General features: G+C 25.1%; 1 protein-coding gene across 2 annotated transcripts in view; it reads left to right on the top strand.

Annotated features, from left to right (window-relative positions):
* Positions 1-10,460: 10,460 nt before the first annotated feature.
* Positions 10,461-18,867, top strand: part of LOC122509333 (elongation of very long chain fatty acids protein AAEL008004) — a 97,001-nt gene continuing 88,594 nt past the window's right edge. The window contains exons 1-2 of one of the 2 annotated variants that reach the window (XM_043623313.1): positions 10,461-10,633; positions 16,462-16,614. In XM_043623313.1, coding sequence (XP_043479248.1) covers positions 16,584-16,614 — 31 coding nt within the window. In that variant the 5' untranslated portion in view covers positions 10,461-10,633; positions 16,462-16,583. Of the gene's footprint in view, positions 10,634-16,461; positions 16,615-18,867 lie in introns of those variants that run through there. The other variant, XM_043623331.1, reaches the window with a different exon arrangement.

Here is an 18,867-nt window from a genome sequence, read left to right as displayed (position 1 = left end):
TAACTTAAAATCGAAAGTCTTCAAATCAGATTTTTGCACAAACTTTAATACTATAGGAGCGAACTTTACCCATAAAATATTAAGATATTTTATTAAAAATTGTAGGGGGGAGGGGGTTAAAGTTTTTGGTAATGCGTGAACAGTGGATTTCTTTAGCTAATATAGCTAAAATACAGTAGAGTGGACAAAATTTTGACCTATATGTTTTCGAAAGGTTTTTTCCTCCTGTTTCGAATCGTGTAAAATTTTTTTTTAATTAACAATTTAACTTATTTTTTCAAAATTAAAAATATTTTTCACTTTTTTTTAAAAAAACAGCATTTTTTTCTCTTTTTTTTGCTTTAAAATAAAGTTTAATATGTGTTTTTTTGTTTTCGAATTATTAATTAATTAATTAATAAACATCAGTAAAAAATTACTAAGAAATGAAATATTTTTAAAGCAAGTCAAATTTTCTTAATTATGAGATTATCATCGTAAAGCTTACCTAATTCCGCATCAAACATGTATAAATACACATATTTTTACAAATAATTGTTAAATAAATAAATAATTGAACATTTATTTATTAATTTTTTGAAAAAATGACATTTTTTCTTCTTTTTTGCTTTAAAATAAAGCTCAATATGTGTTAAATGCGGAAGTTGGTAAGCTTTACGTTGACAAGCCCAAAATTAAGAAAAGTTTATTTCTTTGAAAAATATTAATTAATATTAATTTTTTTAAATAATTTTTATTAATTAATTAATAAATAATACGAAAAGAAAAATGTCATTTTTTACTATTTGGGTACTAAAAGTACACATATTAAGCCTTATTTGAAAGAAGAATAAAATGAAAAAATGTCATTTTTAAAAAAATTAATAAATAAATAATCAAATATTTATTTATTTAACAATTATTTATAAAAAACAGTTGAGTTTATGCTTGTTGAATGCGGACTTTGGTAAGCTTTACGGTGATAAGTTCATAATTAAGAAAAGTTTACTTGCTTAAAACATATTTCATTTCTTAGTAATTTTTTACTGATTTTTATTAATTAATTAATTAATTAATTAATTATTCGAAACACAAAAGAAAACGGCATTTTTTTCTAATCTAGTATTAAAAGTACACATATTAAGCTTTATTTTAAAGCAAAAAAAAAGAAAAAAATGTTCTTTTTTCAAAAAATTAATAAATAAATTTTCAATTATTTATTTATTTAACAAGTATTTGTAAAAATAGGTGGAATTATACTTTTTTGATGCGGAATTAGGTAAGCTTTACGATGATAATCTCATAATTAAAAAAAGTTTACTTGCTTAAAACATATTTCATTTCTTAGTAATTTTTTACTGATTTTTATTAATTAATTAATTAATAATTCGAAAAAAACGGCATTTTTTCCTAATCGGGTATGGAAAGTACACATATTAAGCTTTATTTTAAAGCAAAAAAAAAGATAAAAAAAGTGAAAAATATTTTTAATTTTGAAAAAAATAAATTAAAATGTTAATTGAAAAAAAAAATTTTACAGCATTCGAAAGAGGAGGAACAACTAACTGAAAGTTGGCTCTTTATTAAAAAAACCCACTATTTGTTAACTTCAATTAAGTTACATTTTAATAAATTTGATTTTTTTTAAATTACTATTGGTTTGTTTAGTTAAATATGTCAGTTGATGAGAAAAAATAAGTATTTATATACACAAATAATTTATTTATTTCTAGATAAACATTTCTGTGAAAAACGTCTCATTATTTTGTCTTAAATGTTAAACTTTAAATAATTTTGGAGACATAATTTTTTATTATTTAACAAATAATCCTTTATGTTATAAATTCCTTATTTATTTAAATACTAATTCGTTTGTGCATATTTGAAAGTTGAAAAATTGGATTTTTGGCAAAAAATCTACGACTCTGACCTACTGTGGGATGTTTTCACTTATTTTGACCCATATACATATATTAAATAACGATTAATTTAACTTACCCTTATGAAAAGTAATTGCTGGATTAATTTCTGGAAATCCAGTAGTTTCTCTGCGTTTAGCTCGAATTATAAGGGTAAAAGTAAACCTTTTTGTTGTCTTACATTTCGTATTGTTTTAACATTCTGGATTCTAGAATTTTAAAATAAACATAAATTAATATTATTAATTATTATTATTCATAATTTGTTTCGATTTTTTCAGCAGAAAATTATAATTTTGTAATTAAATATAATAAAAAAATTACAATATTATATAATTATTAGGTAATAGGTATATAGGGCAGATTTTTTAATATTTTTGTTATATTTGAACATAATTTTAAAATAAGTTGTGGAAAATTCAAAGTGTAAATAATATTGAATTTTAATAATTAAATAATTACTGGATGTTACTTTAATTTATAAAGTGAATATTTATGGTTTCTGATTTATAATTAATTAAAATATTTTTTGCAAACTAAAATCGCATTTTGATACAATAAAAATATAATGAAAAAAATATATTTATTTTCCTAAAGCATTATTTGTCATAGGCTTAAAGTTTAGATAAAAAGGATTAAATTTAAATTCCAAGTGATGGTTTTTGAAAATTCAAAATGGCGAATTTAATATGGCAGTCGATATGTGTAAAAAAAAAGTAAATTTTTATCAAAGTTGTGACTCTGGGTTTTCGGGTCGCCAATCACAATGAATTTTTGCCTAAAATGCATTTAGGTGGGTCAACAGCTAGTATTAAATAAGGGAAATTAAAAAAAATTGCTTGAAATTAAAAAATAAGTATATTGGAAATATATTTCTATTTTCATATCCATTAGCTGTTTTTGGCTTTATTTATATGTAAGGCCCCTACCCTAGAATTTTTTTTATTATAAACTCTCACATTTATTAAAAAATGTTTATATAAAATATTTTTTTTAATTTTAAAGAAGCGCTTTTATAGAAAATTTATAATGCAAGTTCGGTATTTCACTAAAAAAATTAATTGTAAAATACATGTACTTTTTCGCAATTTGGAAAAAGTTGAGGAGTCAGACCATAACGAATGAAGAAATTATCTTTTACTTTTACACATTTAATCAAGCATTCATAAATTAAATTGAAACATAAATGAATTTACACTCTCTTTAATTCTAAGCATTGACGCAAGCATGTGGCTCGTTTTTTTCCAAGGAAATATAAAATATTCATCAATGCATTTGTTTGTGCCATTAAATTGATTATTAAATTTGTGCCAGGAATCAAAGTTTTATGTTTTAGAAGAAAAAATAAAAACATCAGGATTAAAGTGTATTAAATTTTTATATAAAAAATTTAAGTCGAAATATATCCTTATATAGGTACTGTAAAATTTGGGGCGTTCTACGTCAAACGGACAACCTCATACTTCTAATGGAAAAAACTCTATTTTCAAAATGCTATTATTTCTATTATAATGCATGAAATAAAAAAAATTACGACAGTTTTTTATAGTAAATTTAACCGTCTTTATATTGGTGAATTTTATTTTTAAAATTAGATTATTTTTGATTGAAAAAAGTAAAAAAGAAACTTTAAATTTTATTTTTGGAGGCATTCAACCATTTAAAAAATGTTTGATAATGGCTTAAAAAATAGTTTTAAATATATACATTATATGTGTTTAATGACAGAATGGCATCTTTTATCGTTCAAAAGTTATTTCATTTATAAGGGAATGGTATTTTACAAAAAGAAATAAATAATTTCGATTAATGGTTAGACTTTTTCGATATATTTGCGACACTGTTCAGGTAATGTTGAAACAAGTGATACATGATACGCAATATTTTTAATTTAAATTACAATTTTTAACCATAAAAGTTTAATATTATTTATTAATGAAAATAATTACAAATAATTATAATATTAATTGTATGACACCTCTAGGTGGTCAATATTTTAATTTTATTAATTACATTTGAAAAAAATGCTGTTGAAAATTATTTATTCTTAGGTTTGCTTTTCATATATCGATGAATTTTCTTCTAGAAGATGAAAACACCAAGTCTTTTTAGTTAATTAAAATTTATATTTTTTTTTATATTTTTTATATTTATTTATTTATTTTTTTTATATTTTTATATATATATATATATATTTTTTTTTTTTATTTATTTTTTTGAATTTATTAAAATTTTAATAAATTAAATTAATTAATTAATTTTTTTTTTTACAATACCGTGAACAGTGTCACAAATATATCGAAAAATTCTAACCATTAATCGAAATTATTAATTTCTTTTTGTAAAATACCATTCCCTTATAAATGAAATAACTTTTGAACGATAAAAGATGCCATTCTGTCATTAAACACATATAATGTATATATTTAAAACTATTTTTTGAGCCATTATCAAAAATTTTTTAAATGGTCGAATGCCTCCAAAAATAAAATTTAAAGTTTCTTTTTTACTTTTTTCAATCAAAAATAATCTAATTTTAAAAATAAAATTTACCAAAATAAAGACGATTAAATTTACTATAAAAAACTGTCGTAATTTTTTTTTAATTTTATTCATTATAATAGAAATAATAGCATTTTGAAAATAAATTTTTTTCCATTAGAAGTATGAGGTTGTCCGTTTGACGTAGAACGCCCTATTTATGTATTCAAAATTTTGTAGTTAGAGTATTTGCGCCGTACAGTATTTTAAATTAGATATTACAAAGGTCAAAAAGTGAACAAGAGAAATTCATTATGCTATGTAAATTTAGACAATAAATATTGACCACCAATATCCATTTTCTATCAAAATTTGTCTAATTACTATTTACTTAAAAAATACCTTTAGCTCTTTAAAATATTTTCTTAGTTTCTCATTATGTGATAAATATGTTGCAAATGTGTATATACATTTTTTTTGACAATCACAAATTTTTTCTAAATTGATAAAAAATATGATTTTTTTAAACGGATTATTATTTAGAGGTCGCTGAAGGCTAATTAAATTGAACTGTTGTTTCTTATGAAAAAGACTTTTTTGTAAATATTTTGAAAAAACTTTTCGACACCTAGATGAAAAGGATTCATTCGAAATTCGTTGGGGATTAATAATTTAATATAAATTCCGAAAACACATTGTATGTATTTTAATTTCATATTTTCTCGCAAAAATACTAAAATTTTAATTACAATGTCTTTTTTATTCTTTTATGCTCGTTGATTAAAATTAAAGAGTTTTTTGTATAATTTTTTTTTTTTTTCTTAGACTTTAATAGATATTTAACTAAGAATGTAGTTTCGTTTCGTTGCAAAAAATTTAAACGAATATAAAATTAAATTTCTTTAAAGGTACTTGCACAAGAACAAAATAATTATACAAAAAGTAATTGAATTTTAAACAAGAAATATCTTAAAAAAATAATTAAAATCTTAAAAAGGTTGGGGTACAGTTTTTCTAAAACGTATTTTCTAAAAAAGCTGAATTTCTAAAAAAAAAACTTTTTTCTAATGAAGGTGATTTTCTAATTTTTTTTTCTAATAATGGTCATTTTCCAAAAATTTCAGGAAATAAAATATTAGAAATCATAATTTTATAGAAAAACTTTTTTTTAAAAAACAGATTTCATTGAAAAAACTTTTTTTAGAAAACAGATTTAATTAGAAATCGCTTCTTTTAGACAAAAAGGATTAGAAAATATTTTTTAGAAAAGTGACAGCACCTACCCTTAAAAAATATATTTTGAAAAACAGCGATTTAAACAAATTTTTTTTCTATTCTATCCGCCTTATTGGATTTCGTTAAAATTTAATTAAAATTTAATATTTAAGAAATTTAATAATAATTTCTTAAATGTTTCTCAACAATCGCAGAATTTACATTAGATCATCGCGCGATTCTTTTTATTATGAAGTAAAAAACTTAGCATATCAACCGTTAGGAATTCACAATCATTTTTCCGTCTCGACAAGTTCATCGTATTCTTTAATTCTCTCTCATGTACTTTCTCCCAAGTTTGTACGTCATAGAAACTAGATCAGGGTCGAAATAAACGCAGTTCTTAGTACTATTATCGGAAAAATATTTTTTTAACTTTTTTTTGCAGATTTTAAAAAGGTAAAGTATAACGGAACCCATAGTCAATTTAGATTTTACCATACTGCCATAACAATTTTTGCATTAAATTCAAGTAAAATAAATATTATTATTTATTTTATAATTAATAATATTAATTTGATTAATTGTAATAATTAATTTAATAAAAAATATCTAATTTCTAATGTCATGTGAGGTCATGATTTGGATTTTTTTAACATATATTTCTAAAAATTAATTATTTATGCATTTTGGAAAGAGAAAAATGTTTGTTTCTAAATATTTATTAATTTTAAACTTTACATTAAAATTAAAACTAGGTATAAAAATTAATCCTCTGCTATTGTATACTAGAAAAACGATTTAAACTTATTAAAAATAGTAATAAAAATTTACGTAATTATTCTATAATTATTCTATAATTATTCTAGTTGCATTTAATTTTCAAAAAAATACTTTTTAAGTTTATTCAACATTTTTTACCATTTTTAACGAAACAAGTTTTTGTTGGTAATTTTATGGAATCTTAATATTGTCGAAAAATATTTTATTAGAAATTTACTTTCTCAGAATATCATATCTTCGAATATTAATTTGCTAGAAATTCAATTTGACCGAATATCAATTAAAAAAATATTTCGGCACGAATTTAAAAATTGACCAATCACACAATTTTTTTGATAACTTCTAATTGGTCAATTTTAAAATTCGCGCCAAAATATTTCTATAAAATTGATATTCGGTCAAATTTAATGTTTTGACAAAATTAAATTCGATCAAATTCACTTTCTGACAAATTATAATTCAAACAAATAAAAATATTCTACTAAATATGAATTCTTTCTAGTTTCCTTTCTGATAAATTAATATTCTTTTTAATTACTCTTAATTAAGTTTAATTACTTTTTAATTCTTTATGATTTAAATTCTACAAAAGAACGTTTCGAAATTATTAAAATTTGAATAGAATGAATTTTTATCTCTTTATTATTCTTACGTACAAAAAATTCGTCAACATTAATAATCGATTTAATGAAAATTCTGCAACATTCTAACAATGATATATATTCTGCTGAAATAATATTCTAGAGAATAAAATTCTGTGATATAAAAATTCTAACAAATTCACTTTAGGACCTTATCACGCACCCCTAGTGATACACTTCTTCTATGAAAAAACATGGAATAATTTTATTATATTTTTTTTTATTTATTTGGTTTATACACCCGTCTTAAGCTTATCTAGCTATACAAGTGTGTTTACATTTTCTCTTACATAATATTTCTTATATATGGGTGATTCTCCGCGTAGCGCAGAACTTGGTTTTTTTCATGTTGTAATGGAAAAATAATAAATAACTTTCATATATTTTTACAATTCCAACGTAAAAAGGTTATCTATATGTTTAGAAACAAAAACCAATAATTACTTTTGTATCTAATATTATAATTTTTCATAAATAAGCGGTTTTAAGGCTGAAAACGTCAAATTTTTACCTGTCCCCATAGGAAGTTTAGAAAAAAAAGTTAATAATTTTAGTAATATGCAATAATAAATACAATTACTATTGACATTTTAGTATTGTCTACTTTAGTACAGTTGAAAAAAAATTTTTTTTTTTTTAAATTCATTTTATATGTTTTTTTTTCAGTTTATGCTTGACAGCAAATTTAGATGCTATTTATTATTTTATTAACAAAACAGTGAATTATTTAAATGAAAATCAAATGTTAACTTAAAATTACTTTTGTAAACACAAAAAATAACTTCCTTAAGTTAATTCAGGAAAAAGAATCAATGTTCTAATTGATTTATTCATTTTTCACTCATTTTATGTTGGGAATTTGAAAAGGGAATCACAAAATAGTCTCCACCAGCATCCACCGACCCTTAAATATTTTATTATAAATTAAACAATAATTATTTATAAAAAAAGGTTAAATAAAGCGTAGTTATATTGTTTTAGTCAATACAAATGAAGTCCATTTGAAACCGATTGAAAATTAATGATATTTTTTTTTAAAAAATAAAAATAACTGAAGGCGATTGAAAAAAGTTTCCACCGACCTTAGTCTCCACCGGCATCAGAATTTCCACCGACCTTTGTATTACGAAGAACCTAGTGCAAATGTAGTGTTATGGTGCCACATATATAAGGAATAAAAAAACCTATTGCTCAGAAAAATTTACCATAAATTAATTAAATAAATTTCCATAAATTACCACGAAAATTTTTATAAATTACCGCAAAAATTTCCATAAATTACCGAAATAAAAATTTTAAATTGTGATTTTTACTTTGAATATTTTTAAAAATTACCGACAAAATTTCTTTAAATTACCTTACAAATTGCCATAAATTTCCATAAATTACCGCGAAAATTTCCATAAATTACCAAAATCCAAATTTTTAATAATAATTTAAATTTTACATATTTTTATGAATTATCGCAAAAATTTCCATAAATTTCCAAAAATTTCCATAAATTACCAAAATCCAAATTTTTAATAATAATTTAAATTTTACATATTTTTATGAATTATCGCAAAAATTTCCATAAATTTCCAAAAATTACCATAAATTACCATAAATTACCGAAATAATAATTTTTAAATGAGATTTATGATATAATATTGTTTAAATTACCGCAAAATTTTTTTTTGACAGAATGTGTCCAAACAGTGAATTAGTTAATTACTACACTTGTTTATAACAAAAATTATAAATAATTTTTCCGGCCCGCTATGGATTTTTCTTTCTAAAGCCTTTATCTTCAAAAAAATATATTGATATTAATCATAACGATAAAAAAAAATTTTTTAAATTTCATAAACCAAATCGTGCTCTACGCGGAGAATCACCCATATACACACTGAAAAAATTCTTAGTAGATTTGACTACTTTTTAACTACTTTCCTTAGTTCAATAAGTCCCCAAAGATAATTTTGAACTTACATTAATTATCAGATATGTAGTTGAATGAAGTGATAATACAGTTGCATTAACTACTTTTCTTAGTTAAATAGGAACCAATGACAGTTTTGCAGTAGAATTAACTGCTGATATGTAGTTAAAGTTACTAAGATAACTCAGTAATAAAGACAACTACTGAAAATGGTAAAATAAAATTATTTATAATTTATTATAAATATTATCGAGTTGTATTTTTTTATATTTCCCCCTACCCACTTTTGTTTACCTATACCTTATTTATTTAATGTCTATATACCTAACGGAGAAAAATCTCTAAACGTCGGGAGTTGAACGCTCGACCCTAACATTCGTAAACCGATAACCTAACCACCTAACCACGCTCGCCCGCTTCGATGAGTTGCTTAATACTTAAAGGCATTCCTGACACAGTTCAAGTGATAACTGTAGTTAATTTTACTACTTAAAGTAGTTGCATTTACAACTTTTCACAGTTGATAATCTTCTATAAAAACCTATAACATAAATTACATGGAAAATAATTCAACTCCTAGAAGAAGTAAAAACTACTACAAAATTAGTCTATCGAACTACTTTAAGTAGTAGAATCTACTACTTTATGTAGTCATTTCTGTAACATACCTGCAGTTACAAAGTTAAATATAAAATTACATTAATTTAATTAATAATTTTTAACTACATAAAACAGTTAAAATAAGTATCAAAAGTAGCCAGACCAACTAAAAAAGTAGTTCGTTTTATTACTTTTTACTCTACTAAGGGGATGTAGTTGAAAATGTCTCATGTATTTTTTTCAGTGCATTTTCCTAATACTAAGTTTTTGCGCCTACAGAGCGACTTGAAAATTAGGAGTACTCGCATTTGCCTGGACCACCCGTCAATGGGTTTTCTCGCCAGAGAAGAGGGAAACTGTAGAAAACCTCTCCTGAGTATACAACCGGTTTATCGACAGTCGAGTTCTAATGGTGTGTAGCGGACAATAATCGACGGTGCACATCATTATACCTCGACGTCAAACCTCCCGTTCAGATTGTCTCACGTGCCGGAAAAATACCAAGCCAAATGGGCGCGAACCAAGGGTACTATACCCATGGTCCTTAAACGACCGCCAAGCGAGGCATCCATCCGACTGAGCTAATCTGTCGGTAATTTTATTATATTTCTTATACATTATTTATGTGAATTGGCGCTTCACAGAACTATGAAAAGTAGTAAAAGAAATATTGTGTATATATTAAATAAAATATAATAATTTTATTTTATTCACAACTTTAATAAACTTTATTTTTTATAATATTTCAAAAAAAAGTTTCAAATTAATAAATAATTGAATTAATTTTTCAGGTTACAATAAAACTTTTGAAACGCACTTAATCGTAAAAAATGATTAAATTTCTATTTTTTACAAGAGTACAAGTCATGATTGCAAATGAAGAAATTTGCCATTGACCTCTTATGCAACAAACAACAACACATCTAAACGCCTCATGAGAATACCGACCATTGTTTCTACCTTTAGAACAACTTTCCGCTTTCCTCACGATCACAAAATGAAAGCAATCTCGCAACGTGGGTTCAGAAGATAGGCAAGACGCGTAACCTTGACATTTATTACGTTTAATTATGTTATTACGTTATATTTTAAATGTAAGTAATTTTTTATTTTTTAAAACTAACTTTACATATGACGTTGGTAAATAATTAAAAATAAGTTTTATAGTAAAAATATTAATTTTATAGAAATAGACACCTATATTATCTAAAATTGTCATGCAGTGCGGTTTACACGCGCACAGTTCAAATGCATATCAATCTTATTTAAATCACGATTTTTAGTAGGTAAAAAAAATGTCAGAAAATTAAAAACTATCATTTTTAGAAAGATTCTACAATGATGGAAATTTTAATATACATAAAGATTTTAGCACTGTGTACAAATATGAAAAAATTTATATTTTTTTACCCTTTGTATATTCTATAGGACAAAACCCGTTGTATCAAAAATTTGTTTTGATGTACACTGAAAAAAAATTCGACAGAATGTGCTTTTTACTCAGGCAATTTTTGCCTAAGAACAAAAGCAATACACGCAAAGCAATTGTTTCTTTTAAAAAAGGCAATTTTTGCCTTTTTTAAAGGCAAAAATTTAACCTAAAGCAATTTTGATTGCTTTTTTCTAAAGAAACAATTGCTTTACGTGTATTGCTTTTGTTCTTAGGCAAAAATTGCCTGAGTAAAAAGCACATTCTGCCGAATTTTTTTTCAGTGTAGAGCACTAAATTATTCACTCATAACAATTTATGAAATTGACACTGTTTATTATTTCTATTTATTTTTAAATGCGTTATTCAAGTGACATTTAGAATTGCATTGTACATTGTTTAAACGGCACTTATACATTTGTTATTAATGCAAATGTAAAAAAAATTGACACGTATGTTTACAAATTGGCACAACGAATATCTATTTTTCATTTATTTACCTATTTAATATATTAAATAAATAAATAAAAATAGATATTCAGGAACCATGGATTCATTAATTCTCATAATGTCAATTGTAAAAACACGTGTTTTAAATTGTATTTATTTTTAAATTTTTTATACACATTTCCATATATAATAATTTATTTATGTATGTTAAAATATGTGTATTTATATGAACAATTAAATATGCTTGAAAGTATCATTAACTATTATTTTTAAATAGGGTAAGCTCGTGGGAGATAGCCATAGTTTTTTTAAACTACTGTAAAAATTATAAAAACCAACTTTTGTCTAAACTTTTATTGATAATTTAAACATTGAACACTTAACTTTAAAGTAACGAAAAATTTCTCCCTGAATATCCGTCAAAGATTAGCCACATATATACGAGAGAGATGGCCGATATTTATAATTTTTGGCTTTTTCCCTATATACTTAATTTTTAATGGTTCACATTACTTTTATCTTTTTCTGGTTGCATTTTGAACATTTGTCATGGAATTCAATGTAGTTTTCATGTATCCAAGAGTGTCAAATACTGCACTGAATCCAATTTACAATCAATGTCGTTTGATTGTAACTTTCGTTTTAACTTACAAATAGATCTCTTATCTCTGGTGTAAATTATTTTGTTACCAGACATTTTTTAATTAGTTTTTCTTTAATATTTCTTAAGAATCTAAAATTAACACAAAAAAATTTAAATAAAAGTCATTAATGGCCATCTCATCCAATAATACCTACATCAAAATATTAAATAAATAAAATAATTTTTTCTTTAATTTTTTGTTTATATCGGAGCGAGGGTTATGTAATACTCAGTAAAACATAAATTTAAAAATTTTATTAAAAAATAACAATATAACAATTACAACAATTAATTATCTATTACGAACACAAGAGGTTGTTCCCTTACGTTAAAATCCAGGTAAAATGTGGCCAATTTTTCAACCTGTAGGTTAAAAAATAGGTAAAATAAAAAAAATAAATAAAAAAAATAGACCCTTATTAGGAGGGTCCTTATGATGTCTCTTTTTGACTTGTAGGTTGAAAAATACGTTAAATTCGACCTAAATTTCAAAGTTATTCAAAGTCTATATTTTATAATAAAAATAATTAACGTAAATCTTAATATTAAGTTTCAGTCAAAAAAAACTAGCCATAAACTGAAATTTATTTCTAAAATATTCCAGTAAAATTAATCATTGAAATAAATTCAAGTCAATTTTACATTATATTGTTTTAAAAAATGAAACACAATAAATTCATCTTTTAATTTGGCAGCGGTTTTTATTTTTGTATTTATCTGTGCTTCCATTTTATTTTATAGAGCAATTTTGGAGGACTCGACTACGTTGAATGTTAAATTTGAATATATTTATATTAATAAATATTGAAATAATTAGAACTACATTTTATTTTGATTTATTTAATTTAATATATAAACGCGACATTATAACTATTTATAAAGAGTTAATTTTAAAAATTAAATTTATAAATAATTAAGAATATTGTGCCAAATTAGTCCAAAGGCAAAAGAATGGAAAATTTATTATAGCAAATAGAAACCTCTTTTAAAATCGATTTACTGGTTTGCGTCAACAAAAGTAAGTAATTGCATTTTAATGCAATAAATAAACATTTTTCACAGACTTATAAGTTACCTTCATTAATGTATGAATTTATTCTTTCGTTGTTTCTGAGTATTTTGACATTTTATATTGTACGCAAACTGAATCAGTCCAGAATGCAAAAAAGAACTTAAAAAGATATCATCGTTTAAGAAATTTAATACAAGAATTTTGCTGACATGAGAACAATTCACTCATAAAATATATTCACTTTTATTTTATTGAAATAAATATTGATTTAATATAAATTTTAGTAAATGCTTTTTAGTTGAAAAAATTATGTCGTCTTAATTTAATATATCGGTTAAATTAAATAAATAAATAAATTTTTTGTTAAATTGCCCAAATTTACGAGTTATGAATTTTTGGATTTGTGAATGTAGAAATATTTTCAGTAGCTTATAAATCTGAAAATATTGTTTAAGAAAAATTTGTGAAAGAATAAAAATTTTAGTTTTCTTTTGACATTTATAAAATAAAAAAACTTTTTTGAAATTTTTTATTAAAAAAATTTTTTTTTAACTTTGCACCCGATTTTTTATATTTTTTTTAAAATTTATTTATACCTTAAAATATAGAGAAGATTTTTTAAAATGTCCCGAAATGGGCCCTGATGAGTTTAATGAGTTTTAAAATATTTTCAAAAATCACATACACGCGATTTGAATGTTCTTTGCTTTAAATTAAAATGGAATAATTTCTCAAGAATATTTAATTGTTTATAATTTTTTTAATCAAAGTTAACAACTTAATGCTGTACATTCATTTAAAAATGAAAATTTATTTTTTTATTCCGTTACTGCACATGTCTTAAATCATTCAAATTTGAATTTTAAATTCTTTACATAATTCTTCAGGTACCCCTGGGAGTTTTTTCCTTTTTTTAAAAATTACTAATTTTACAATAACAAATTAGCAGCCGATTTTTTATAGAAAAAAACGTCTGTTCGGCTTTAAAGTGTTATGTAGAATTGAAAAAAATAAAAAATTTAAAAATCCTCCCAGGGTTACCTCAAGAAACATCTCCTTTAACCCTTTCACAGTGTTTGACGTCTATAGAGGCAAAAATAATTCGTACCCCCATCCCCAGTGTGTATGACCGCTATAGCGGCATCGAAAAAAAAAATATATAAAAGTTAACGAATCTTGCTAAAAATGCCTACTCGGGGGTTCTCGGGGTCGCTGAATCCAAATCCGTTATTGAAAATTTTAAATTCAAAATGGCGGCTTCAAAATTGCGAACAAAATTTTTTTTAAATTTACGAATTTGGCTGAAAATGCTCATTCGGGGGTTTTTGAGGTCTCTAAATCCAAATATTTAGTCAAAAATTTAAAATTCAAATGGCGGCTCCAAAATGGCGACCAAAAAATTTAAAGTTCTCAAATTAGTTCTTAAAACTTAAAGCAGAGGAATTAATATGTCCGATGTTTTAAAACATTATTGTGAAAAGCTTATTTTGACTACACTGCTAAGGGGTTAAGGGGCAACACCACTCTAGAGGCAGAAATAGAGACCAATTTTTAATGATTTGTATTAGGAAAATGAAAAAAGGGAATACATACATACATACATTTTCTAAATTAATTATTTTTTTATAACCAAAACAGCCAGAAAAGATTTTTGAAAAGCTTAAGCCCTGGAACAAAAAACCAAGAAATTTTTGTTCCAGGACTTAAACTATTGAAAAACTTATTCTGGCTGTAAAAAAATATTCGATTTTGAATATGAAATTTACCGACGCCATTTTCTGATAAAATTTTAAATAAAAATTTTTTTCTAAACTTCATTATGTATTTAATAAACCCTCCAAAAAGAAATCTTATTCGATTTTTCATTTTTTCAAAATTAATCATTAAAGATATAGATCTCTTATTCTGCATCTAATAAGTGGTGTTGCCCCTTAACACATGCATTCTTGTTTTTATTTTTGTTTTAAATGATTCTGTTGCGAGTTACAGTGTACACTGCAAAACAACTTTTTTGGAGGCGCCTGAGAAGATTGTCATTCACTCGCTCAATTCTCAATATTTTGACATGAGAATTTAGAAAAATATTATTTAAATGATGCAGCATTATATAAATATTGATAAAATAAATTAATTCTCTTTGTATCGACAAAAAAAATTTCTTCAAAATATGCATTTTTCACCAAACACTCTTCATTTCCAATATAATAATGTGTTTTTACAATTGAAACAAATTACAGCCCCACAAAAAGGAAAAAATTTTGTCCGACGAATAAGAATAGTTATTTCTTATGTATTTTGGGCCACTGAATCAGAAACCGAGGTTTTAGGTTTTTAGGTACTTTTTAAGCTTTAATGAAATATAATTACATCTATTTTTCAAATTACAACTATAAATTTTGTTTCAGTGAGTAACATTAAATATCATTTGGCAAAATTCCTGAATATAAAAATTTTGAATCCAATTGGTCAGAAAATTAAAAAATTGAATTGATTTACTTGAAACATGGTACTCGGGGGTTTTCAGGATCAATTATTACAAATCTAGTGTTAGTTTTCAAAAATTTTTAATGGCAAACCCTATATGGAGAACAAAATTTTGAAATCTAATTGGTTTCGCCATATTGGATCTGCCATTTTGAATTTTTAAAAAACTTACAGTAGATGTGCAATCAGTAACCCTGATAACCCTCGAGTACCAATAAGTTTTAAGTAAATCAATCTAATTTTTAAAATAATAGCCACTTTGGATCCGAAGTTTTGAGTTTGAGGAATTTTGCCTAATGATATTTAATTTCACTCATTGAAGCAAAATCTATAGTTTTAATTTGAAAAATAGCTGTAATTATTTCATTAAAGCTTAAAAAGTACCTAAAAACTATGTTTTTTGAGGTTGGTATTAAACGAACCAACTTTAGAATTCTGACCTCGGTTTCTGATTCAGCGACCCAAAATAAGTAAGAAATAATATTCTGGTTCGCCGGAGAAAAATTTTTGTTCTTTTTGTGAGGCTGTGTAATCGACAGTGCACATCATTATACTTAGACGTCAAACCTCCCGCTTAATATGTATATCTCAAAAGTAGTGAGAAAACACAGGGCTAAAGCGAGAGTCGAAGCGCGGTCACTCATTCAAGTACTAACCATACTTGAGGGTGCTTAACCTCGATGATCGCAAGCCACGGAGCCTCACTACTGTAATATACCATCGGTTATTGTTATATTATTATATTTTACGCATTTAATACAATTAATATTTATAGATATAAATAGTCACCACGACTCGACAACTGATGTCGATTCGGTAATTGATTCCTTCACCGTTTTATGAAAATTAAAATTGTCAATAATTCATGGAAATTCAATAATATTTTAGAATGTTTTACTTTCAGGGTAGCGTTCTTTTAACAAACGCTTCAGCACTCTACTTTCGGCTAATTCTTACTTTGCAATTGTCTAAGATCGACGGTGGACTCAACTTCTTAACCATTCTCCATCTTGCACACCGTCATCCATGAGTTTAAGGTGCCGGAGTCAGTCAGTAAGTAAGTACTTGAGTACACGGAGAGAAGAGTTATAGTCATGGCTACAAAATTCGATTACTAATGAACTTACATGAGAGAGCGACAAGAACCTAAAATTCGTTTAGTAAATCCGACTATTAAATTAATCCGTCGAAAATTATTAACTAAAATATTTAGTTAACATAAGTAAACCGACAGTAGCCATTACCAACCGGTTCTCTCCGTGTACACTTGCATTTAATTTTTTATAACTAAATATCAATTCTTTTCTACATTTCATACCAATACCTTATTCGTATAATATATTGCTTAAGTTTCGTACAGCTCTACCTTCCCTTCGAATTAATCATATACAGTTACAGGTTCCCACTAAGTATTGATTTATGAGATGACGTCGGCTTGGTGAAAAACTGTACCTTTTCAAGAATTCGTTATAAACTATACCATTTCAAAAAAGGTTTATAAAAGTACCATTTCGAAAAAAACATATTTTCATTTTTATAAACATAAATAAGCTTATGCATTTTTAAAAAGAGGTTTCTTAAAAATCATTTCTTTATCATTTGTTTCTTAATCATTAGAAATTCTTTAGTGCAACTCTTTTATAGATCTTCATCGAAATGGTATCTTTTGTAACAAACTTTTGAATTTGTATTGTTTATAACGAATAGTTGAAGTCGTACAGTTTTTCACCAGATGACGATGTCTTTTGAATTTCTTCTATATTTGTAGGAAATCCAAGCCCATTTTCCACACAGCAGCGAGAAATCGCTGAAACTTGCCAGAACCTCGATTAGCTAGGTTACAGTGAAAAACTGTTGATAGAACAGTTCCGCTATTGACTGTTGTGCAGAGCTACTTGATGTTTAAACTCACAGCTCAATCAAAATTGGGCAAGTTGCTCTCTTAAACTGGATTACCACTACCAAGGGCGTTAAGTGAGCGGCTGCTTGACAGATAGTTTGGCAGCTCTATCAAAAAGGAGAGTTACTCTCCTAAAACTAAAGTTAACTGTGCGTTTTTTAACGCAGCACTTCAGAACATTGAGCGAACAGTTCTGCCAACGGTTTTCCAGTGTAGAAATATTGAGTATCAAAGCTCATTAAATATCAAATTTGAGTGAAAATTACACTACAAATATTGACTTGCAATGTTCAGGCAATATTCAGATAATATTGGATTATACGTTTGTATTAGCAGACGAAGTTTTAATAATTAGTCCTGAACATGGTAATATTATTATTATTAATATTTCACGTATAATTTTTTCGGAAGTTTAATATTCAATATTTCCTAATATGCGCGGACATTTAAATCTGTGATTTTTGATGACTTTAATCGGATTGAAACCATCTAATTTGTTTATAAAAATGTTATAAGCAATAAAATGTTATGACGCGAACTTCAAAAAAGGATAACTAATCAAAAAATAGATGTTTTTAAAAGGTCGAAATTGAAAATTATTGAGGAGGATATGAGCTTTCGTACGCATATCTTGAAAACCCTAGAAAAAATTGTTGTAGTAAAAAACCAAAAAGTACCTCAAAAACGGCATTTTTTAATTTTCAAGGTCAAATTTCTCGAAAACCCAAGGTGATGGAACAATTCTAATTACGGATTCGCGTTCAGCATCAAAAAACCTATAAGAATCACTCTATCCGATCTAAGAAATAAAAATGCTGTTGCACTGTGTTATAGATTCCTACAGGGCTCCTATGGGAATGTAATAGGATTACTTAGTTTTCTATATAGGATCTTATGTGGATTCTTATACGGATAACCTACATGTACTCATATATTTTTCTAGATAGGAACCTATAAAGGTTTAACAATATTTTTTTTAAATATAAAATTTATTTAAACAGTTTACTGTAGCTTAGAATTATTTATAATTTTTCAACAAAAAGTTACTATTGTTAGTGGAACAGTAAATATCAATTACACAAACCACATTTTTTGCAGTTTTTGAAAATTTCTAGCAAGTAAATCCGGCGTGCTATAGACTTGTCATAGGAGTCAAATTAAAGCTTGAACCCTGTACTTTACTAAGACATTGCGATATTGACAACGACAAACTAAATTAGCTGTCAAAATTGATTTTTTAACAGTTGTCAATCATATAAATTGGACTCACACTGACCGAAAATACAACTATTTTAGTTTACCCATACATTTACCAAATGAACTGAATGATATTATTCACGAAGAAAAAATATATTAACAATGTTTCTTTTGATTTAATGGAAAATACAACATTTCTGGATTACGTAAAAT

Source organism: Leptopilina heterotoma, unplaced genomic scaffold, assembly GCF_015476425.1.
Source record: "Leptopilina heterotoma isolate Lh14 unplaced genomic scaffold, ASM1547642v1 Lhet_115, whole genome shotgun sequence".
Classification (NCBI taxonomy): Eukaryota; Metazoa; Arthropoda; class Insecta; order Hymenoptera; family Figitidae; genus Leptopilina; species Leptopilina heterotoma.
Note: the sequence above shows the minus strand (reverse complement) of the source record. Positions and strands in the feature narration are given on the sequence as shown.